The sequence below is a fragment of the Diabrotica virgifera genome, chromosome 6 (assembly GCF_917563875.1).
Source record: "Diabrotica virgifera virgifera chromosome 6, PGI_DIABVI_V3a".
Lineage (NCBI taxonomy): Eukaryota > Metazoa > Arthropoda > Insecta > Coleoptera > Chrysomelidae > Diabrotica > Diabrotica virgifera.
In genome coordinates, this window is record NC_065448.1 from 21,405,353 (window position 1) to 21,430,974 (window position 25,622).

General features: G+C 32.7%; 1 protein-coding gene across 1 annotated transcript in view; it reads left to right on the top strand.

Moving 5' to 3' along the window:
- The window catches only part of LOC114331548 (oxysterol-binding protein-related protein 3-like), a 202,442-nt gene that overhangs the window by 130,001 nt on the left and 46,819 nt on the right, over positions 1-25,622 (top strand). The window contains exons 3-4 of the mRNA XM_028281150.2: positions 7,582-7,876; positions 13,187-13,401. Coding sequence (XP_028136951.2) covers positions 7,582-7,876; positions 13,187-13,401 — 510 coding nt within the window. The remainder of the gene's footprint in view (positions 1-7,581; positions 7,877-13,186; positions 13,402-25,622) is intronic.

The window sequence follows — 25,622 nt, forward strand, 5'->3', positions numbered from 1 at the left end:
GTAAGTGTTTTCTTATTATTATGATATAGTGAATATATCGGTTTATTGACCCAAGGCGAATTAACTCTGACCCAATTCCATACCGATTGTAAACACAATAACACATATTTTTAGACACATATATCAAACACATAACAATACAAATCAAATACGCTATACAGTATTATGCAAAAGTATGGAATAAATTCATTATTTCAAAAACAGACGACTTTTAAAAAAGAATCTTAAAACACGTCAATTTTAATGTTTGAATGAATGGCCATCCATTGCTATATTTATGTGTTTGACAATACGTCATACGTCATAACGATGTAATTCTTTTTCTACGATGTGTAAGATACATTTTTATAAGGCTTAGTTGTTAATCTCGAACACCACAGGATACTTATTATTTTTATGGCAGATGTTCGTGCCATGCACTGTCAAAAGCTTTTAAGAGGTCTAAGAATAATCAATAAGAAATATTACCATTTTCGAGACAACGAATGACCATTTGCAACAGTATTTTAAAAATTAGTAGTTTACATGGACGTCACTACTCTTGCTGGAAGAAAACAGAAAGTGGAAAAATTACTAATAAATATTTTGGTATTTTTAACATTTTTAGCGTTTATATAGTACGTCATAGTTTTCTTATGGACGTGGAACAAAATTAGTAAGAGAAACAGTATAGTTTTGCTACCCTCTAACCGAATCATCACTAAAGTATTTCTGCTTTTGCCAAAAGTTACATCATTTCCATTTTCATATATTTATCTCTGCATCAAAATATAAAGAATCTTTAAAAAAAATATTGAGTATTCCGAACCTTTCTACTGGGAAATTCATTTTAAAACGAAATATTATTTATACCAACGTTGTACTAAATTCTTATAATAAAAGGATTTCCCGGCGTTATAACATTTCCAGTATCTCACTAGGTACAGTCCATTCACTCACGGTAAAATATTGCAAAACCTTTATACATATTTTATAGGGGAGTGCAATTAGAACGAAAACATGCATTGTTTCGGAAAAATTCAAACAAGCTTATATTTTTTTAAAACTTTTTTTGTTAGTTTATATATACATGTTGTAAAAAGTTCTACTCGCAGATTTGGCTGCTAATTGTTTATTAATTGTTTAAACAATAACAATTGTTTTGTATAAATAATTTTAAAAATATCGATAAATTCATTATTTTACTTTGATCAAATATGTTTCTATTTTGTTTTTGATTATGCTGAATCCGAATATGGCATTGCAATTTGAAAATTCTTATACATAAGCTCTTACACAGTGTGTCTGCGTAGCTAGGAACCACATGGAAAACTGTTTTATTATCAATTTTACGAAAAAAAGTTATTCTTAATAAAATGCTTTGGATAGTCAAAAATCTAAAACTCAACCATCAGATATCAAATTTTATCAATTTTATACGAGTTATGTCAAAAATATGAATTTCGTTAAAGAGTAAAGTACCTTATATTCCATAATATCAAAAAATGCTATAATGAAAAGTTGTTTGAAATTAGAAACTATGTCTAAATATACAATTACATCATTCTAATCAAAAAAAAATTTCAATTTTTTCTCAAATTACGGAAGCTCATCATCATTTTATTACAATTATGATAACTATTTTATTATCACTTTTACGAAAAAAAGTTATTCTTCATAAAATGCTCTCCCTGGTCTAAAATCTAAGATAAAGTCATCAGATAGCAAACTTTTTTAATTTTATAAGAGGTATGTAAAAAATATGAATTTCTCTTAAGAGTTAAGTGCCTTTATTATTCACAATATTTTAATTAGAAGGATGTAATTAAACACTAAAACAAATTTTTTAATTCCAAACAACTTTTCTTAATAACAATTTTCGATATTGTAAAATATAAAGGTACTTTACTCTTGAGTGAAAATCATATTTTTTGACATACCTCGTATAACATTAATTAAATTTGATATTTGATGATTGCATCTTAGATTACATACGATGCAGAGTATTTTATAAAGAATAACTTTTTTTCGTAAAACTGATAATAAAAAAGTTATCAATAGGTTCCAAGTTATGCAGACATACTGTATAAGAGCTAAAAATTTTTTTTTCCTTAACATTTATTATTGTTGAAGCTTATTATTAAATGTATTTTAGGTAAGTTTTACAGAAAAAAGTTTTGATCACTTTGTATAAACATTTTTTTAGCTGGTAATTTTCGGTTTTTGTATTACATTTTTGTTATCTTTCTTAATTTTCTTAAAAGAAATAGTTTATTTCATTTCTAAAGTAAAATAATTTAGTGCATTTTAAAGATTACATCCTAAGCTTTAAAAAATCACTTATAAAACTGTAATAGATCTGTTCAAACTTGAGTAATACCGTCTTAAAGTGGTGGTAATTCTATAAAACTACGAAGATTTCATAAATTACAAGTTTTGAGACGTCATATCATTTGAATTAAATTTTTGAGATTTTTTTTTTGAATAAAAAATCATTTAGTAAAATGCTTGAAAGGTAAGTTGTGCAAAATTGAGAGTTTTATAAGAAAAATTGTATTAGTTACACATTTTAAATCATTTTTAAACAAAATTCATGTAAGGCTCACTTTCCGCCCACACCGTACTTATGCCCATACATTTTATTTCTTTCTGTTATAACCATAAGATAGCTTAATTATTCTTCTTTAGGTTCAATTTGTAAAATTTCATTTGATCCATTAGTTAAAGAATAACATTAAAATAACTCTACCGTGCACTTCGCCGTACGTTAGTTTACAGTGCGCCAATGTTTGTGAGAAGGGTGACTTTAGCGTTATAAATAAAAAATTATAGAAGATACAGATTTCATTTTAGAAAATTCTTTATATGTATAAGGTTTTTTTGTAAAATTTTCTGACTTTTTCAATGCTCAAGTCAGTTTTTTTCTAAAATTTATATTTTCGGAGTTATTTAAAAAAACATCTAATTTCGTAGTTCATTTGTTTAATAAAAAATGAAGCACCCACTTCTCGAGTAGAACTTTTTGATGTGTTGTTTATTAAACATTTCTTAATGAAATTACAAAAAGTTGTATCTTGTTTGATTTTTTCCGAAGTGAAAATCTATATGCACTCCCCTATTAAAGAACCGCTGGGATTGACATGAAATTTGGCATACACATAGCTAACATGTCAAACAAAAAAATGATATTGTACTAATGTGTGCATTTGCCCTGGGGGTGAGTTTCACCCCTTCTCGGGGGTGAAAAAATATACGTTTAAAATAAGTTCGCAAATGGATAAACTACGTAAATGGTAAGCAACTTGTGTTCTATAGCGTTTTTCACTAATACTTTTTGAGTTATATGCGAGTGAATAAGTATTTCATAATTGAAAAAACATTCTTAGCAAAAATATAGATTATAAAACGTAAAAGAAAATGGTGTATGTATGAGGTCCCTAGACCCAGAGAAAAAGCATTTTTTCAATTACAAATTAAAAAAAAATACTTTTTTTCAAAAATAAGCACTTTGAACCGATGACGCTTACAGATCGTATAAATAAAATATAAGTAAAGCAACTCGTGAAGCAGTAACGATTAATTTCATTTGAAATGCTAAGTAGGGTGTGATTTTTCCGCTTTTCTTTTACCAAAAAAAAGAGACCAACTTTATTTTGAGCGTAGCTTGCTTACTTTTGATGCTAGAAACTTATAAAAAAAAACTCTTTAAAAAAGTTATGAGTTTTCCCCAGAAAGTGCTTCATTTTTTGGTTATTTCACGTTGAAATGTTCGATTTGGAATTTGACGAATATGAACCTCTTTTTCATTAGCTACAATTCTGCTTCTGCTGGGTCTAAAGACCTCATATACAGGGTGTCCAGAAACTCTACCGACAAACGAAGACAGGAGATTCCTCAGATAATTTTAAGATAATTTAACCAAATTCACCTAGTCCAAAAATGCTTTCTAAGGGAGCTAGAGCTCTTTGAAGATGGCGTCTTGTAATTAGTTTTTTTTAAATACCCCTAGAACGTTCTAGTTAAAAAAACGAAAATTGGTACACGTATTTAACTTCCAGGGATAAATCGATTCCATCTATTATGAATTTCTAGTACCAGTCATAGGCGTCCGTTTTGGGAGGGGCAAAGGTTATTTTATCGCATAACTATTAAGCAATTTTGATACTGGACTATTAAATTATGAGGTATTCTTGTACTAAAAGTTAGTCTTGCTTTAAGTCGGTAGGACACACCGATGTACACTATGTGCATGAAAAATTTCATGTCAATCCAAGCGGTTTTTTAAATTTTGGAGCAAAAATCGTGAGTAAATGGACTACTAAACCGAATTTTTATTTCATATCGTGGATTTTCCACCTCCCACGCCTACTTAGAATTCATGAGGTTGACTTATTTCTACTTTTTATTTTCAAATAATTTCCGATTATAAATTCTAATTTTATTTAACTTCCAGAATGTATTTCAGTTCAATTGTGACAAAAAATTTGGGTTAATAGCTAATCGATTGTGTTTAATAAGCGATGTCGTCACACTTTAAAAAAATAGGTGAATGACATAAAGGTTTTAAGACGAATATACGACGTGTAGCTATTAAATAATGGTGTCGACTAATGCTGTGGAATATTTTATTTTGACACCACACATATTCATTTATGTATCATCTTCACTATATGCCCATCCTCTATCCCTAAAATAGTTCATGAGAATCTTTTTTTTACTCGCAGTTTCATGCGTATATCCAATATGGCTAGTTAACAGTAGTGGGAGCACGCAAAATAGAATTCTATTTTAGTGACGTCACGTTGCCTAGCAACCGTCGATTCCCCCATTATGAAATTCTATTTTGTGATGTCCGCAAAATAGAATTCTATTTTGCGTGCTCTGGTGTCAGGTGTTTTGAGATGCCAATCCCAAAGATGAGGGTACATCGCCCTCACAGTAGTGACAGTACTATGGAAATTGAAGAATAATGAGGCAGGCCCGATGATTAAGCGTGCTAAGGAAAAAATTCTTTACCAATAGAAAAATATTTTTAATATGTTTCAACGAATTAGACGAATGATTTAAGACTTACCAACTCGTGAGTATTTTACTATAAAAACAAATTGACGTTACCAGCTATTTCGACGAAGAACTGAGAAATGCCTCATATCGTGACTGTTTGACAATCTCTAGGCCCGGGTAGTAAATGAAAAGCACTATGCGCGTTATAAGGGCTTATTCAAAGAAGATGATCATAATTCGAGATAATTACCCAGACGTTTTTAATTAAGGGAGAATATTTGAAAGTAGTGTATGAGGTAAAAAAACTGTGTACATACTTAAATACTACTTAATAAAAAAAAGTTACCAGGTATAAGTACACCATTATTTTTTCTACTAGACTGAATAATAAAGCTCAAAGACGCAGTTGTGTACAGGTATCGCCAAAATTTTAAATTGAAGAAAATGATCAAACTACGCTAGTTGAATACTACGATAAACAACGGCGTAACCAGGATGATCCTAAGGGGGGGGTTACAACTACTGAAGAGTCTCTAGGGGTATGGTGTTAAGCATATAGAGCTTAAAGTTTATCCCAATGGGGGGGGGGTTATAACCCCCAAACCCCCCCGGTTACGTTTATGTCGATAAAACATAAAAAAGGTGTTAGCACAGGTGTTACATTAATATATTAGGCCAGGAAGATACTTTTTATCTGTCATAATGTTGTCTATAACATTATGACAGATATTATTCATTAATGTTGTCATAATGTCTAATGTCTTTAACAAGAAGTTTTAATTTTAACTCTCTCCTTGTAGATCTCTAAGTATTTTCAACTAAAACTTTTAGTTTATAAATTCGCAAAGTATGTATGGTATTGCGTCGCCACTCCTGCAATATTTAGTGTAGATTTATCGATGGATTCTTATGTAGTTTTGTCTTCTGAATCCAAATCTGAAAACGGCATTTCGATATCTCTAACCGTCTTCCAGATAATCGACCTTAAAGTCTAAAATGTGACGTCACAATCCTTTTATTTTCCGCCGACACACTCAACGTCAGCTGAAATCGTTTATAGTAAGTAGGCTAGTTTTTTTAATCTGAATTTGTTAAGCAAAGCATAGGTTATTTACATTTGAGTTTGACATTTCGTGAATGTCAAACTAAATTGTAAATTAAGTATTAATAAAATATCAATGACATTTGATAGTGAATTTAATTATACAGTGCTAGTCAAAAGTCCGTACCCCCCCTCGTATCTTTTGAACGGTTATACCTATAATAGTGAAATTTAGAGGGAGGAAATAAACGGACGTAAGCTTCTTAACTAGTCATGACAGGTGACGTAATAGTGACAGATGACGTTACAGAGCCACTGTGACCGATAATTTTAAATGGGACCTTATGGCAAGTGATACCTCGTTTGAAAGGTATTGAAAATACCGATTCAGTCATACTAATTTTGTTTGAGTTTAAGCTAATTTTGATGAACAAATAAAATAAATATAAAATTGTAGTTTCGCATTTAATTAAAAAAAATTCAAAATTCCGCCTATGATTACTTGTCAAACAGGTTGACGTTGACGTAAAAACTACTAGAGAATTAAAAAACGTCAACTTTTTTGACAAAAAATGCATAAGCGGACATTTGAATTTTTATTAATTAAATTCGAAACTACAATATTATATTTATTTAATTTATTCACCAAAATCAAAATCAACCTAAACCCAAAAAAATTAGTATGACTGAATAGGTATTTTAAATACCTTTCAAACGAGATATCACTTGCCATAAGGTCCTATTTAAAATTATCGGTCACAGTGGCTCTGTAACGTCATCTGTCACTATTACGTCATCTGTCACTATTACGTCATCTGTCATAACTAGTTAAGAAGCTTACGTCCGTTTATTTCCTCCCTCCAAATCTCACTATTGTAGGTATAACCGTTCAAAAGATACGAGGGAGGGTACGGACTTTTGACTAGCACTGTATAAAATAAATAAGATGTTGAAAAATACAATTTGCGTATATTTTGAAAGCAATAATTTACTAATAACTTTACAAAGGTTTATACGAGTATACGGCCTCCCCTTTAATGGGACTACGTAATGATAAATGGACTGCTCCATTTGTTATGAAATGAAAATTGTTATTATAGTCGGTTCGCTAAACTCAGACACAACTGACTAGTGATTTTAGTAGGTAATTTTTTTGTTTTTTGCCAATTTTGCCGAAATTGGCAAAATTACTAATTATTTAGTAATTATTAACTATTTAGTAATTATTTTTTTGTCGAATTGGCAAAATTACTGACTAAAATCACTAGCCAGTTGTGTCTGAGTTTAGCGAACCGAATATATGAAATGTTGTTTGGGATAAAAAAAATTATGGTCTTATATGTGCAATTACATCCTTCTAATAAAAAAAAATATTTGAAGATTTTTCTCAAATTTAAAGATAGAATGATATAACTGCACATTAAAACATAATTTTTAATTCTGAACAACTTTTCATAATAGCTTCCATATTATGAATTAAAATACGTAAATAAACAAAGTTTTCGTTATGATAATGCTCGCATTTTCAGCTTGTTATTTTTATGTTTTATTTTCAGCGCTACTTCATGATAGAAAAAGGTATCCTAGTATACGGCAAAGGCCCTAACGAAATCAACAAAGGCAAGATCCACGGAACCCTCGACATAGGCCTATCTGTGATTTCCACCAAACAGAAACGGAGACGTATAGATATAGACGCCGAAGAGTTCATTTACCACTTAAAAACGAAAAGCGACGAAACTTTTACGGCTTGGGTGCAACAACTTACGGCCCATAGACTTTTTAGGCAGCATATTCTCACTTATGGTACGAGTGTTGGTGCTTTATTCAAAGCAGTCGATGGACTTAATAGTAAGTATACACTTCTTTCTGTTTACCCTCAACTATAGTTTTTTTACTACAAAAATAAGCTTACTCCATTCAAGATTTCTGACGTTAGAGCGTTGCCGAAACATTAGAATAGGTCTTTTGATCGGGCTTTTTTCCTCGTACAGTGAGAAGTTAGGAATCATTACTTGGTAGAGATATTTTTCTTCAAAGGATAATAAGATTATTTTCCAAATATTCTGGTCCGTTTCAATACTATGACATTATAGATTAAAATGCATCACAAACTGTTTACTTATTATTCTTCTTCTTCGTCTAGCCATTCACGTCCACATCTGAACATAAGCCTCTTCAAATCTTCCTTTCCATTGTTTTTTATTGTATACTACTTGTAGCCAATTTTTCCCGGCAGTCCGTTCCAGATCATCTGTCCATCTCATAGGAGGTCTGCTTCTGGGTATTTTGTGTTGGTATGGTCTCCATGTTAGAATTGTTCTGTGCCATTTGTTTAGATCGCTCCTAGCTATATGTCCACCAATTCCCATTTCAATTTTAATGATTTTTGTACCACATCGATGACTTTGGTTTTCTGTCTTATCCATGTGTTTGTTTTCTTGTCCTTAAGTGATATGCCTAGCATTGCTCTTTGTATATTTATATTCTTTTTTGTGATTGTCCATGTTTGTGCCCCATATGTTAATATCGGAATAATGCATGCATCAAAAACTTAAGATCTAAGATGTAGTTGAATTTGTTGAATTCTGAGTATGTACTTCAGTTTTGGGGGCATCCATAAACTACGTCGTTGAGAAGAGGGAGGGGGGGGCTTGCTTATTACGACGGAATACGACAGGGGGGAGGGGGGTATGAGTGACCATTCGACGTCGTTTAATATATTGGTAGCTATATTTAAATTTGTCGCTATTGTGTCTATAAAAATAATTTTTTACTAGCTTCTACCAGCATTAAAGTATCAGATATTCATATAAAAACGTATAGTTTTTGATATGAAATTGAAAATAGAACAAAACGTTTACGAATAAATATACCTTTGTTAAAATTAAAAACAATAATTCTATTATAGATACTTTTATCGCATACTTTTCATTTCGTTTTTATTATCAGTCACAGCGTTAAAATAATATTAGGTAGCACTTTTGTACAGGACAGCAAAAGAATAAAACATTGTTCTTTGGGTTTAAACAATCGCTTCTATATACAGAACAACGGCTGGAAGCAAAAAATATTAAATTCAATTTAATATTTGTCAATGTTAGTTCATTTATATGCTGCATATGTGTGTGAAACAACAGTTCTGAAGAACGAATAGAAATAAAATGGCATCGAAATCAAAACAAAATAAATATCAAGATTTATATGATGCAGTTAAGAAAGCATACCCCGATAAAAGTGGTGTTTTTTGTCAAAATAAGGCTAATGAGTTGTGGAGTGAATTGAAAAAAAAGTACGCAGATATTAATGACCTACATAATAATACCGATTTGGAAATAAAAAAATTATTGGAATCAGCGACAAAAAGGAAGGCTGCGTTTACAAACTTTTTTGTTACAGTAAGTACCTTTTAAATTTATGATTAATGTTAAGAATAACAAATCACAGTAAAAAAATATTTTAGAAATATTAGTTACTCTGGATAAATAAAAATAATTCGTTTTTTCGCCGAGTCTTTTATACACAATTATTATCTAACTAATTAGTATGATTCTTTAAAATGAAAATTTAACTACAAGTAGTCAAGTTTTAAATCTATTAAAATATTTATCAAATGTTCATCTGTTTATTTTTCACTTAACAAACGTTCAGAAAATATAATCTATGATTCTAAAATATCATTAATTTTGTTAAAATGGTAATAATATAACCTGGTATATTGTTTTCTGTATAAAATGTGGAATATATTTTCCCGCCAAAAAAACTGTACAACTACATGGATCAAAAGTCCATGGAAAAAAACAGAATATTCGTTCAATATGCAGTCGAGTTCGCCCAATAAAAATTGCTAAATATAGAGAATCTGAAGCTTTGTGTCTTTTGAAAGATTCTGATGAATCTGAATATTTAGAATGGATCGACGTAGAAAATATTGATCCTGAAGTGACTTTCCCCGTAGAAATTAAAGAAGAAGAAAAAAATAATATGATTAATAATATCAGTGAATGGTTGGGAAAAGAAAAAGACTTTTAAAATTATTTATTTATAAGTAGTAACGTATGTTATAAAGTATATGTGCTTAACTAAATACTGTATTCATATATTTTTTTATTAAATTACATTATTTTTAAGTGAATTATTAATTTTAATTACTTAAGGGGGTAGGCGCAAAATCTTGGTCCAATGCTATTTAAATGTATTTATTTTTTTCGAATACTAAGAAAACTAATAAAGATTTTTGAAAAATTTAAACGCAGATTGAAAGACTACATTATTGTCGAGGGCCAAAAGTTCCTGAAAACATCTATAATGTTTATTTTAATAAGTTACAGGGGTTTAAAAGAAAATTTAGTCTGATTTTTGCATTTCCAATATTTCATTCAAAAGAAACCTTTTGTTTATTCTAAGGGACTTTTAGCTCTCGGTAATAATGTAATATTTTATTCTACGTTTAAATTTTTCATATATATTTATTAGTTATCTCAGGATTCGAAAATAATTAATGCATTTAAATAGCATTGCACCAAGATTGTACGCGTACCCCCTCATATTTGATTTAAAAAAAAACCAGAAATAATATTAATTTTTTTTAAATCAATGAAGGGGGGTCGTGAGTTGCAATGACGACGTCGACATGGGGGGGGGGGTCGTCTCTAAACGACGAATTACGACGGAGGGGGGAGGGTATTAAAAAGTCCAAATTTTTTACGACGTAGTTTATGGATGCCCCCTTTTTCGAATGCTGCCCATGGTAACTTTCTTCTTCTTTTTATTTCTTCCGTTTGAATTTCCCTTTTTAGTATTATTTTTTGTCCTCAGTATATTTATATTCTTCAACATTTTCTCTAACTTTGTCGTTTATTATTGTCACGGTTTCTTTGGAGTGCATGACTTTTGTTTTGTTTAAATTCATTTTCAGTCCTATTTTAGTCGGTCAGTTGTATGACGGGACAGAGCCAGTCGGTCGGCCCCAATAGTCGATTGAGTAAATGAAGAATTTTGGCTCGCAATTTTTTCGTCCATCATGGATTTACTTGAAATTTTCACAGAAGGTAGGGAATAGTCCAAGGATCATTTTCTATATCATGCCGCTATCACACGCTAAAACCTTGGGGGTGGTTGCCACCCCATCTCGGGGGTGGGAATTTTTTATTACATTTTAACCATGTAATTCGATGGAAAACGTGATTCTAAGGAAAAAATGTTTTTTATATTTTCTTCGTAAAACTAATATTTTTCGAGTTATTCACGCTTGAAAATAACAGTTTTTCGACGAAAAAATCGACTTTTTTAGAGGGTTTTTTGAGAATACCTTGAAAAATATTCTATATATTTTTGGCGATAAAAAGTTTCTTCGAAAATTATTTTGTAGGATTTTTAAAGAGCTATAAGACTGTGTAAATTAAATTCCGTAACATCCCTTAGTTTTTAATTGGGGCGCGTTTAAAGGGCTCGAATAAGGGGGTGTTTGCTGGTAAATAGAGGTTTTAAACAGCTATATCTCTCTAACTATTCACTGTAATGAAAATCTATGCACAGGGTAATTTTAGTCATTAAAAAAGCTACAATTTAGTAGTTTATAATTTTTTTCGTATCTTCAGTATTTTCGGAGATATTTTGAAGTAAAAGGTGAAAAATACCAAATTGCAAAAAATCAATTAGGCATTTTAAATATGTCAAACTCCTTGAGTGTATTGATAATATAAATATAAAAGGAACTACAGAAAGGTGAAGACCAATTTTGAATTAGGAAGGTAGTTAGGGGGTTGTTTTCACTAATTTTTTCGTAGAGAAAAGCAGGTACCGACATTTTTTTGATTATTTAAGTCTATACTATATAAGTCGCTTAATTTTCATGTTAGAAAATTTTTATTATTTTTTTTTAAAGGTTTAATTGTGTACTTGAAAAAATATTCTTTAAGTTTTCCTCGAAAAATGCAAATTTTTCCCATTACAGTAGAGCGTCGATAATCCGAACCCTAGTAATCCGAACGATCGCTAATCCGAACGCAAAAAAAATTATAAAATTAAAAAATATGATCGCGGACCGAATTTTTGGATTTAATATGACAATATGGGCAAAATATGAGCGCGGATTTTTGTTTTGTTTATGCAGAAATACATACAATATATTTGTTTATTATGCAGGTGTTTTATTCCTTGTAACTAAAACGTATGTACATGTACTATGTTTATGAGCTTTGCATGTATTTTGAACATATGTTGGATAATCCGAACAATTTGATAATCCAAACTACCCCTGTACCAATTAGTTCGGATTATCGACGCTCTACTGTATTTGGCTTTGAATATTTCAAATTATGCATTTGACGAAAAAAGCTAACCTTTAACATGCCGTATCTCGGTTTGTATTGGTCTTAAAGATATTATTGGAAAAGAATTTTGTTTGTGTTACTAAAAGATACAGTTTTGATATCTACAGTTTTTTTGACTAAATGCATAATTTTCGAGGTATTCTCAAAAAACCCTCTAAAAAGTCGATTTTTTCGTGGAAAAACTGTTATTTTCAAGCACGAATAACTCGAAAAATATTAGTTTTACGAAGAAAATGTAAAAAAAATTTTTTTGTTAGAATCACCTTTTCCATCGAATTACATGGTTAAAATGTAATAAAAAATTCCCACCCCCGAGATGGGGTGGCAAGAACCCCCAAGGTTTTAGCGTATGATAGCGGCATGATATAGAAAATGATCCTTGGACTATTCCCTACCTTCTGTGAAAATTTCAAGTAAATCCATGCTGATAGAAAAAATTGCGAGCCAAAATGCTTCATTAATCGACTATTGGGGTCGACCGACCGGCTCTGTTCCGTCATACAGCTGACCGGCTATAATAACTTTTATTTATATTTAATTTAGAATGTGTGTACTGATTTTCAGCCTTAGTAAATGGATTTAATTACCTTCGTAGGAAAGCAACTTTGATACCCTCTCAGTAACCCCTGTTTACGTTTCACTTGACCGACCGCAGTATGTTTCTCTACACACTCACAGTAATCAACTGTGAAAATCTAGCTTTAGTAAATTCAAAGAGATTTTTCAGCGCTGCCTCTCCGTCTATAAGGTGAATAGTTTAGGTGATAGAGGGTCTCCCTGTTTACTTATTATTATGTATTTCAATAGCAATCTTATTTTTTTATAGATATTTCCAGAACCCCAGAAATTTTGAGCCGAGACGGAAGCCTAACCAGAGGACTGAAACCCCCGAATGGAGGGGGCCGATTAACCGTAGTTTTACAAGAATCCCTCAATAACCTCGATCAGGCGCAACGAGACGCTAGTATCGTAGAACAGAACATTTCGAAGTTGGGTAGACTATTGCAGCACATTGAAAGTAGCAATCCAATAGTAGTTGAGGTAAGATATGGAAAATTTTTGATAATGTTACATTTTTCTATCCTTACATAAATCGCGGGGTTTAACATTTTTCTATCGTTACGGTAGCGGGTAGATACTTCTCTGCGATCCCGGCAGGGAATAGATCTACTTCAGGAATAGCACACCTGCCCTACGCGAGCTCATGGATTTCTCCAGCATGCCTTTACCGGGGAAACCATGTCCAAACCCAAAACATTCGGGGTTGTCGAATCGTTTTATCGCGAAATGTATGAGAGCACCAACGCAAGGCAAGATCAGCCCCTGCCCAAAATCACAAACCAGGGATCAGAAGTAATGCCAGAAGTAACACCATACGAAGTTAAAAAAGACACTTTCAGAAATGAAAAATAATAAATCCCTTGGTGATGACGGAGTAGTGATCGAGGTAATCAAACAAGGTGGAAATAAAATTATTCAGGTTTTGGCCAAACTTTTCACCGAATGCATTTACCAAGGAAAAACCCCTTCCCAATGGAACAATGCAGTCATTGTTTTATTGCACAAGAAAGGTGACATAACAGATCTAAAAAACTACCGTCCTATCAGTCTGCTATCACACATATATAAACTTTTCACAAAAATTATCAAAAAAAGACGGGAGGCTAAGTTAGACTTCTATCAGCCTAGAGAACAAGCTGGGTTTAGATCCGGATATAGCACTAACGACCACTTACTGGTAATAAAAAACTTGATAGAAAAGTCGGCGGAATACAACAAACCATTGGCACTGATATTCGTGGACTACGAGAAAGCGTTCGATACCATAAACCAGCAGAAAATGTTAAAAGCATTGACAGAATGCCGAATAGACCATCGCTACACTAACATGATAAAATATATCTACCACAATGCAACGGCTAGCGTAAGACTCTCTGATCAACAAACTAATAAATTCTGTATACAGCGAGGAGTACGGCAAGGAGACACCATCTCACCAAAGCTGTTCACAACCCTTTTAGAACACACTTTTAAGAAAGCAGATCTGAACGAATATGGTATCAATATAAATGGAGAGAAGCTCAGTCATTTGAGATTCGCAGATGACATCGTCCTTATAGCCGATCGTATGGATGATGCAATAATAATGTTGAACAAGTTATATCAGGCTTCCTTAGAGGTCGGACTAAAGATTAATATCAACAAGACGCAAATAATGCTAATGCTATAATCTGGTGCTAAATCGTAATATTGTTGTTGATGGAATGGATATTGAGCAGACTGCATCTTATAAGTACTTTGGATATGAAATTCGGTTGGAAAGAGATAACCAGACGTGCGAGCTCCCACGTCGCATAGGATTAGCCTGGGCAGCGTTTGGTAAAGTGGGCTATAATAATAATAATAATAAATTATTAAAATATAAATTATTCATCCTTTAAGACATACAATGTATAGGACATGTCATTAGTTTTACAAACAAACAAACAATAAAATTAATACATTTATAAATTTTATGAACATTTTAAGGTAGATAGAATTGATAACATTTAGGTAATATTTCTGTCCGAAACAAACTCTTCCACAGTATAATAACATTTGGTAAGCAATAAGCTTTTAATGGATTTCTTAAATAAATATTTATTCATTGTTCTATATTTTTTTGGTAAAACGTTAAACAATCTAATGCTCATATACTTTACTGACATTTCAAATTTACTCGATCTATGACCGACCAGGTACCCTCAGCAAGTCGCCACCTCGTGTCGAATAATTGTGGAAACTAGAATTTCTGTCATACATAGGAATATTATCAACAGCATATAGTAACATTCTGAAGATATAAATACATGGAAAACTTAAAATATTATTCTTAATAAATATGGGCTTACAGCTCTCAAGAGGTCTAATTCCAAACATTTTTCGTATTATACGTTTTTGTGTTATAAATATTCTGTCACTGTTGACTGCATTCCCCCATAAAACTATGTTGTAACAAAGTCTACTATAAACAAGGCTATAGTATACATTTAAAAGCGCAGAGATGGGCATAATATTTTTAATACGGGATAATGCATAGTACGACTTATTAAGGGACTTACTGAGCATGTCTATGTGAACTGACCATTTTAATTTTGAGTCGAGATGGATACCTAAAAATTTTGTATGATTTGAGGAATCCAGTAGTACATTGTTAAAACTTAGATGTAGTACAGGATTTACAGAATTTAAGTTATTAAAATATATTACTTTTGTTTTGTCTACATTTAAAATTAGGTTATTAGATCGACACCAGTCATTAAACCGAGCTAAAAAACTATTGCAAGTAGATGCCAATTTCTCATAGGTCTGTGCTGAGACCACAAGAGAAGTATCATCTGCAAATAACGTCAGGTCCAAAATATCAAACTGGTTAGATGCATCGTTAATAAACAACAAAAAAATCAGGGGTCCTAATACAGAGCCCTGTGGAACTCCCAGATTAATAAAACGTTCCTCCGAAATAGCTTCATTGATTTTAACAGAAATGATCCTATCTGATAGATAATTGATTAGCCAATCTAAAAATATGCCTCTAAAACCAATATTATACAGTTTATTGCTAACAAAACGACTATCAAGACAATCAAAGGCACGGGTTAGATCAAAAAAGAGACCTGCCACATATTCACCTGCATCCAAAGATCTGTAGACCCTTTCACAAAATCTGCAGGCAGCAGACTGAGTGGATCTACCGGTACGGAAGCCATGTTGACAATCACTTACAATTTTAAATCTACCCAAAAACTCAGACCTACGGTTATACACAATTCTCTCAAATATTTTGGAAAGTACACACAATAAGGAAATAGGTCTATAATTTGAAATGTCTTCCGGATCGTCTTTTTTGTAAATAGGAATAACGATTGCTTTTTTTAGAATACTTGGAAAGACTCCTTTACCTATTGATAAATTTATCAAATATGCATTGTGGTTTATTATATCAGATGACATAGCCTTTAATACTCGTATCGAGATAGAATCAAGTCCAGTACTTTTTTTAGTTTTTAAATTATTGATCACATTCATTACCTCATTACCAACAACAGGTCTAAAGAAGAAACTGTTTTTAAGAATAGTAGAAGATGTGCAACTATTAGATCGAGAATTCCCAAAATGATTTGACAGTTTCTCTTCGGTTACTGTAGCAAAATAATCACAAAAAACTTCAGACAACTGCTTAGAATCAGTACAACTTTCACAATCTATATTTAATGCTATGTTTTTTTGGATAGACTTCCTGCCAGTTTCCTTGTTAACAAGATTCCATACAGTCTTATTTTTATTACTTGAATTATTTATCAATTGATCATGGAATTTTAATTTAGATTTTTGTAATAGTTCCGCGTGGTCTTTCTTAATTTTGTTATAATTTGCAAGAGAATTGGCATCTTTTAGTTCCTTATTAAGCCAGTAAGCATTTTTTAAATGAACACTAGACTGCTTAACTTCCGGAGTAATCCATTTTTTATTGCAAGTCTGCTTACTGATATTATACCGTTTTACTGGACAGCAATAATCTAATACATATATTAAACTACATACTTATAAAATTTTCAAAGGATTTATCAACATTATCGGTTAAATAAATATCGTCAAAGTCAGTTACAGATAGCACAGAAGAAATTTGTTTAAGGTTGTTGTCAGACAAGTCTCTAAAATATTTATAATTAGGCTGGTCATTGGATTTAGTACAGCTACTATTAATGTCTACTACAAATTCCAAACTGATTGTTCTATGGTCACTTAAATGCGCTTCAAAAACATTAGAATTGCATTGAAGTATATTAGCTGTATTGGTTATAATATAGTCAATCTTACTGATAGAAGTTTGGTTCAAACAATTTGTCGCTACCCTTGTGGGAACCATAGAGGTTATGCTAAGATTGTAGCTCATTAGAACATCGTTAAAAAGAATTTTAAATAAACTATTTTCTAAATAATCAATGTTTAAGTCACCACAAATAAAAATATCGTCAACATACCTATTACAGAGTTCAATCGTATAGGAAAACTGCTTCAAAAACAAATAAAAGTCTCCACTGGGAGGCCTGTAGATACTGATGACTGCAACTTTTCTTTCACAAAACATTATTTTTACCGCACTGCACTCATAATGCATCTCCACAGCGAACTGGTACACATTGATGATCTGATATTCATACCCACATTTCACATACAGAACTGATCCGCCATGCTCATGGATAGGTCGACAATAACTGGTTACAAGATCGTAACCCGGAATTACCATTAGAGATATTTCATCCTGCTTACACCAGTGCTCCGCAATACTGACGACAATGGGATTTTCTTGGTCAAGCAGAATTTCCAACCTTTCAAGTTTGTTTCTAATAGACGCTGTATTTAACTGTATAATTTTAAAAATTGCCGTATGTTTTGTTTCATTGTCGATAGATACTTCTACTCGATTTGCTCTTTCTTTTTCCTCAATTGAAAAAAATTTCGTATACAGGCTTAGTTTGGCCAAATCGAGGCATCCAACGCCTTATTGTAGTTTGCTTTCGAGATTTCCACTTTGAAAGAAGAATATATATCAGGACGACGAGATGGAAGAGTTGAGCAGCTGGCTTCTGGCAGGTTTTTTGATAAAAATGATTGAAGGTCTTCTGCAGATGTTTGCGGTTTTAGATTAAATACGTGTAAAGCAACTGTTTGATCCACTCCTTCTACATTAGAATTTCCAGAATAGTTACCCACTAATAAGTTTTTTTGGGTGTTCTTTTTTTGAAAGTCACTTTCTGCCAATCCGTAGGAATGTTACTGCTTATTTGCATGTTGGCATCTCCAGTCTTTTTGGTTCGACTAGATGCAGGTATTATATTTTGCGCTCGGTTTATGGCTTCGCTGACATCTTTAGCGCTAATTGAATTGTTTTCCTTATATTTCTCCTGGCCTATTGTTGACTCTGGTGAATTGAAGACTTGTTTATTGTTATCAGCTTTGTGTTTAGATTTTTTAAATAAAGAATAGTCAGTTTTTTCCGGAACTTGTTTTGTTTCTAATTGTTTTAATGAGTCAATTTGGGTATTTAATAGAAATATTTTTTCCTTTAGTTCTGATATTAAGAGATCTTTTTGTTTGATAATATATTTAAAGATGTGTATATCTACCTTATTTTCTGTCGACGCAGCTAAGTTTTCGATGGCATCGAAAAATTTGTCATCACAGTCGCCGTTTGCTTTATCTTCGGTTTTTTCACAACATTTAGTAAAAACTTTGTCAAAAATTTGTAACTCCAGTTTTTTGGCACAACTGGGATGATAACAGCTATCACATATTATACACTTTACCGGTGAAACAACTTTAGATTTACATTTTCTGCAAACTATATTACTACTGATATCGGCAGTGTTATTTGAACGTGCTTCTCCTGCCATGGCTACTGACTGACTGATGTATTTAAATCAGACTTACCCATATGCCTGAAAAGGAAAATCTTTGACCAGTGTGTATTGCCTGTACTCACTTATGGAGCGGAAACATTAACACTCACAAAAAAGGTACTGAACAAGATTCGCATAACTCAGAGGGCTATGGAGCGCCAGCTGTTGGGTGTCTCCCTGAGGGACCGAATCCCAAACGAAGAAATACGTCGTAGAACAAAAAAAACGGACGCCGTCGAAAGAATCGCGTCGCTCAAGTGGAATTGAGCAGGATACGTCGCCAGATTGTCAGACAACCGATGGACAAACGTATTGTCGAGTGGAGACCACGAGAAGAAGCACTACGGAGCAGAGGACGACCACCAACCAGATGGGCTGACGATCTGAAGCGTATTGTCGGCAACTGGATGCAAGCCGCACAAAACAGAGACCTATGTCCAGCAGTGGACGAGTACGGGTTGATGATGATGATGATGACATAAATCGCATTCTTACAGCTTTCTTCTACATCTCGGCGACAATTGATTTTATATTAATCTTGATCAATTGATCCAGTAACATTTTCTTTTCTTCTCTTGTCTGTGTTTGGTAATTCACTATAGTTGTTCTAGTTGGGTAAGCATTTTTCTGCAACGCAAGTTTCTGTTCCTATTTCATCTTTTGCTACTGCTACAATATTTTCCTTTATTCTGGTCCACTAGGAGTCTATATCTTTCTGACCTTCTTCATTTAAATTTTGATCCCTTAGCCTGTTTGTGATGTTTTCCGGGTTCCCGTCTGCAACTGTTGTATCTCTCAGCTTTTGCACATTTCATTTCTTTCTATCCATTTTATTTTCTGTCCTGACGTTTGAAATTCTATCCCTCTGTATGAAATATGTACATATGTGAGAGTATGAATATACTTTCAGAGGGTGTGGACTGTAGTTAGGGATTGCTAGTGTACTGGTTCAAGTGGGAGTATAAAGGTTTTATACAGACAATATTCATATGTATCATAAAGTCTTACCAAGTTGTGAAATCTTGTCCGGAACAACACTGAAGCCGGTCACATACGAGATGACTGAATTATGAATGTTCTTTGGAAAAACACTTTTTAAAAAAACTGAACTTCACAATTAAACTTTTATTTCGACAAACAAGGATTTTAGTTACAACTCAATAATTTAAAATCAGACTTTACTTTAACATTTAAATTAGACTTTTATTTAGAGATTTTAATCAGACTGAAAAATATTGATTTTTACATGGTGTTTTATAATTTTATAATTGCTGATCTTGCTGTCCAATACGTCGCAATTAGGTCCAGAATGTTCAACGCTGCGACGCGGCGTAGCCTCGTGTTGATTCCACGTGGTAGAATATACTGGATGGTAGCGGTCGTTGTACTATAACTACTCCATCCCCTGAAGAAGTTTTGTAAGGGATGAACAAAACTTTTGGATTGGCATCTCTTGGAATTTCGTTGCTAGAATTTGTTTTTTGTATCTGTAACATATACAAGGCAAATAATTTTAATAAAAATCTATACAGGAGTTAACCAAAAAATGGCTATGGCTATGGTTCCATAATTTTGGGTTATTTTTTCTGGATGTTCTTCTTCCTTCGGAGAGTTTATGGAATTTTTCTAAAGGGATGTGGTCTATCCTGAATGGTTTGAATTTCTGTAGTCCTAATTTTTAGTATTCGCGATTTATCTGGAACGTTTGCTCTTGAATTTAATAACTCTGGATATTTTGAAAAGTTAAATTTATTTTTTTTTCTTTATCATTTTTGTTTGTTGTCTGTTAGTAATCTAAATCCTTGCTTGTCCCAGGTTGAGGGGAATTATTTCTGGTTTGTTTTTCAGTTTCTTTATCTTTAATTTCTTTCCTATCGTCTGGCTGATCTTGTGGGGAAGGTTCCGAATTAGTTTTTGATTTAGGTTGATGTTTTATGTTCTTCTTATGTACTGTAGCTTTTGATGTTTTTACAGTAACTTCGTTATTTTTCTTTATAAGTTTCTAAATCTGGCTCTAAAGTCAATCTAAGGACTTAGAGGAGATATTTCTAAATTATTTTAATCTTTCTATTAATTTATTCAAATCTTTGTTTTTATCTTCTTAATCTAGCTCTGATTCAATCTAAGGACTCAGAGGAGTCTGATTTAATAATATCTCAAAATTTAATCTTCTTAATTCTAAGTAATAATAAAGATCGATTACAGGATAAAGACGATGCCGATGTGCATTCCTTTGCTCCTGAAGGCTCCTAACTTCTATTTCTAACTGCTAATTCCCTTGGGTGAACTCTGCAACGGTTTCCCTGGGGCTGGTTCTTGGAACAGTGGACAAACACTTAAAAGTGACGAGGATCTGTAAAGACTCTTCCACTTCCGTACTGACTCTGCGCCAATTATGAATGTTCTTTGGAAAAACACTTTTTTAAAAAACTGAACTTCACAATTAAACTTTTATTTCGACAAACAAGGATTTTAGTTACAACTCAATAATTTAAAATCAGACTTTACTTTAACATTTAAATTAGACTTTTATTTAGAGATTTTAATCAGACTGAAAAATATTGATTTTTACATGGTGTTTTATAATTTTATAATTGCTGATCTTGCTGTCCAATACGTCGCAATTAGGTCCAGAATGTTCAACGCTGCGACGCGGCGTAGCCTCGTGTTGATTCCACGTGGTAGAATATACTGGATGGTAGCGGTCGTTGTACTATAACTCGTGCCTCGCGTTTTGACTGTTGCGAAATCGTGTATGGTGTCACTCCGGAATTACTGTTCGTGCACGTATTGCTATTGTTCGTTTCAGCCTGAAAGAAAGGCTCGACCGTCAAGAGATGAGCGGTACCGACTTGATACGTAGAAAGATCGTGGCGAAGAGATTGCACCCTCACGTGTGAGTGGTACTTGTTGACCGTCGAAAGGCTGATGAGAGAGAGAGAGAGGTTCACCCTTTGGCGGGTGTACGAGAAGAGAGGAAAATCTCAATCCCAAATTGTCCAAATATTGTCTGTCTGTAAGGGTGAGGAGAGAGAGTAAGAAATAGGAGGGATGAAATGGTACTATTAAACAGGGCTGGCTTGAGATTTATTTAAAATTAAGGGTTTTAATAAGAGATTAAACACAGTAAAAAATATGATAATATTTTTGACATGTGAAAATTGAACTCCCTCAATTTGAGATCACTAGGCAATGATCTGAGTATGTATGCGCCTCTTTAACGTTTGTAGTTCATTACGTTTATTCCGTATCTTGAATATATTAAGATGTGATCAATTTGACTCGTTGGTCTTCCGTTTGGAGGCCTTTGAAATGTGGCTGCATTAAAAAAGTTAAAAAGTTAAATTAAAAAAAGTTAGTTATTAAAATTATTAAAATTATTAGTTATTAAAATTTAAAAAAAATAGCTGCATTAAAAAGCTACATTAAAAACACGATGGACAGCTATGCTGACAAATGTGGCAGTCCGTAAGAGAGCAAATGCTACTCGTGAGCTGCTTGATAATATCAAATGTAGAAAGATGGTCTATTTTGGACACGTAGTAAGGGGAGACCGATATAATATTCTTCAACTTATTATGATGGGTAAAATCGAAGGACGCAGAGGAATTGGTAGAAAACAGGCCTTTTGGTTGAAGAATATCAGGGAGTGGACAGGTATAAAGAAAGCAGAGTAACTATTTAGAATAACTCGAGACAGAGACAGTTTCGCCATGTTAATCGCCAACGTCAAGGAGACCTGATAGGGCACGTTAAGAAGAAGAAGGTCTTCCAATGGAGGTCGTGGTTACCTTGTGTATATTCTTGTGCCTCTTGTGAGTGAAGAGTTAACGAGATTAAAAATTGGTAGTCTCAGAGTAAACTCTTCGTAAGATAATAATATAATTGATGCATTCGACCGTTACTTGATGGAAGTTCAATTTATCTAACAATAAAACACTGAAAACGTTTGTTTTCTATACTTCCACAAAATTTATTATAACTTTGTGACTACAGTGTTTCGGCAGAGTGCCTTTCCCAAGTGATTTAGTTTACTATGTGTTTGCCTTTTTAAAGTCTTAAACTGAAGAGGTTGAGGAGTGGGGAGCTGTGTGTCTCGAGTTGGTCATTCAGAATTATATCTGTATTTTTTTCTTTATTAATTTCCATAGATTCTAATAAAGATAGCTTAAGGCCTTTATTTTGAATAAATGATGATTATGATCCTTATGATGATTATGAGCCTTTATTTTCATTAAAATAATGATTATGATCTAGAAGGTGAAGTGCCAATGTAGAAGTGTCTGTTTTTCTATTTTTGAAAGCCCTTTTGTGTTCTGCTATCCGTTTGTCAAAGGTTCTGCCAGTTTGACCGATGTAAGTTTTCGGACAGTCACCACAAGTTAGTTTGTAGACACCACTCTGTAGTTGTTTTCTCTTTTGGCTCTTATTGTTCTTAATATATTTGCTTAAGTTGTTGTTAGTTCTGAAAGCTGGTGTTATTCCTTTCTTTTTTATGTATCTGGCTATTTTTGTTGTTTTCTTGCCAGTACCTATATGTGATAGAGCAGAAGGTACAGGATTCTTTCTGTGGTGGTGGATAGACTAATTTCAGGGCTTTCTTATGGAGTTTTTGATTTAAAAAGCCATAAGAAAGCCCTGAAATTAGTCTATCCACCACCACAGAAAGAACCCAGTACCATCTGCTCTCACATATACTGGCAAGATAACAACAAAAATAGCCAGATACTAACAACAACTTAAGCAAATATATTAAGAACAATAAGAGCCGAAAGAGAAAACAACTACAGAGTGGTGTCTAGAAACTAACTTGTGGTGACTGTCCGAAAACTTACATCGGTCAAACTGGCAGAACCTTTGACAAACGGATAGCAGAACACAAAAGGGGTTTCAACAATAGAAAAACAGACACTTCTACATCGCACTTCACCTTCTCTCAGTGGCGGCTCGTCAGAGGAGGCAAGGGAGGCTTAGCCTCCCCATAAATTTTTTACACACGTTACACTGTTTTGTTTATCTTGAATCGCAAAAAACAACAAGCACTCTCACTATTATACAACGTGTAAATTCCATATCATCACTAAATATCCATACGCACGGAGCATTAGCATTAGAACGCATGATTGCGTCTTAGTTGCTTTATTATTATTGTAGGCAGGACCCTGGGTTATCCCGAGATGCATGAACGGAGCCGAGAAGCCGGCCTCCTCCGTTGCTAATGCTCCGCGCAGCGAAGCAGGCGTTCAAGGAGACCCGGTCTCCTAACAGTAGCATCTACGGTGCCATCACACGCTGCCCGGAGATTTACCAACGGAGGCTAACTAGCTTCTTGGCTCCGTTGCCATTGCATGCATCTCGGGACAACGAATTTTAGGGTCCTGACTAAAAATAATGAAAAAACTAAAAGTGCGAATTTTATTATGAAATTTGGTATTTGGGGTTAGTATAATATTTGGAACAATTTGTTCAAATAACTTTTTCCGATATTTGTAACGCAAATCAAAATATCGGTAATTTATCATGTTTTTGGATTCGCAGTAGGCCGCGTTTAGAATTAAAAAAAATTCAGTTGAGTATCTTAAAAAATGTAAACCTTCAACCTGTATGGACTGCAAAACTTCAAATCTGTATTTATTTTGATATGCATATCTACTTACAAAGTTGGAATTGTTAACAAATAAACGACACAAACTTTGGTATTAAACTTTTACAATTAGACTTATTATTTTTAAAATGTAATGATACTATGAAATGTAAATAAAAAATGGTCAAAAAATGGGGCCTTACATTACATTTTTTGGTGCATTTTTTTGCTAGTGCAAATTTGTCTAGATATTTTAGAGTTAGGTATAGCCTCCCCTATTGTAAAAATCACGAGCAGCCACTGCCTTCTCTAGATCATAATAATTCTTTTAATGAAGAATTTCAAATTCTGCATAATCAAAATAAAGGCCTTAAGCTATCTTTATTAGAATCTATGGAAATTAATAAATTAAAAAATACAGATATAATTCTGAATGGCCCACCCGAGACAAACAGCTCCCCACTCCTCAACCTCTTCAGTCAAAGAGGCAAACACATAGTAAACTAAATCACTTGAGAAAGGCACTCTGCCGAAACAGCTGTAGTCACATAGTTGTAATAAATTTTGTGGAAGTATAGAAAACAAACGTTTTCAGTGTTTTATTGTTAGATAAAATGAACTTCCATCAAGTAACGGTCGAATCCATCAATTACTTATTAGTTTTCTCACTATTCGAAAAAAAAATTAATACATTTAAAACACATTGAACATTTTGACAGGCGGCATTTTGCGCCTATGCCATTAAACGAATAAACTTTTCCCGTCTTAAAGAGTTCTTTATATTGTTTGTGATATATATTGCAAAGTATATTTCTACAATATTGAAGTCTTTTATTGCTATGATAAAGCAAATATTTAATTTCATCGTCATAAATAACGAAGGTTTATCTGTTTGGATTATCTATATCAGTTTTTAAGTTATGTTTGTAGTTACTTTTTGCTTAATCCATAAACTTGATATTGTATTTTAATTAAAAACATATATTCATTTTCGCAATTATCTATTTTCTAAAAAAAATTAATTTTTATCGTCACTAATTAGTGCGTGTTATTATAGATATTGTGATATGTATGTTTTAGTAATATTTAGTTAATGAAATAATTATTTAATTAAAAATATCTTATCAAGTACTAAGAGACGTAAAATTATAATTAACGAATTAAAAAATAGAGTGGATTACGCACACAATTCATCAAAATTTAGACAACAAAAGAAATAAATTTATTTTTCAAAA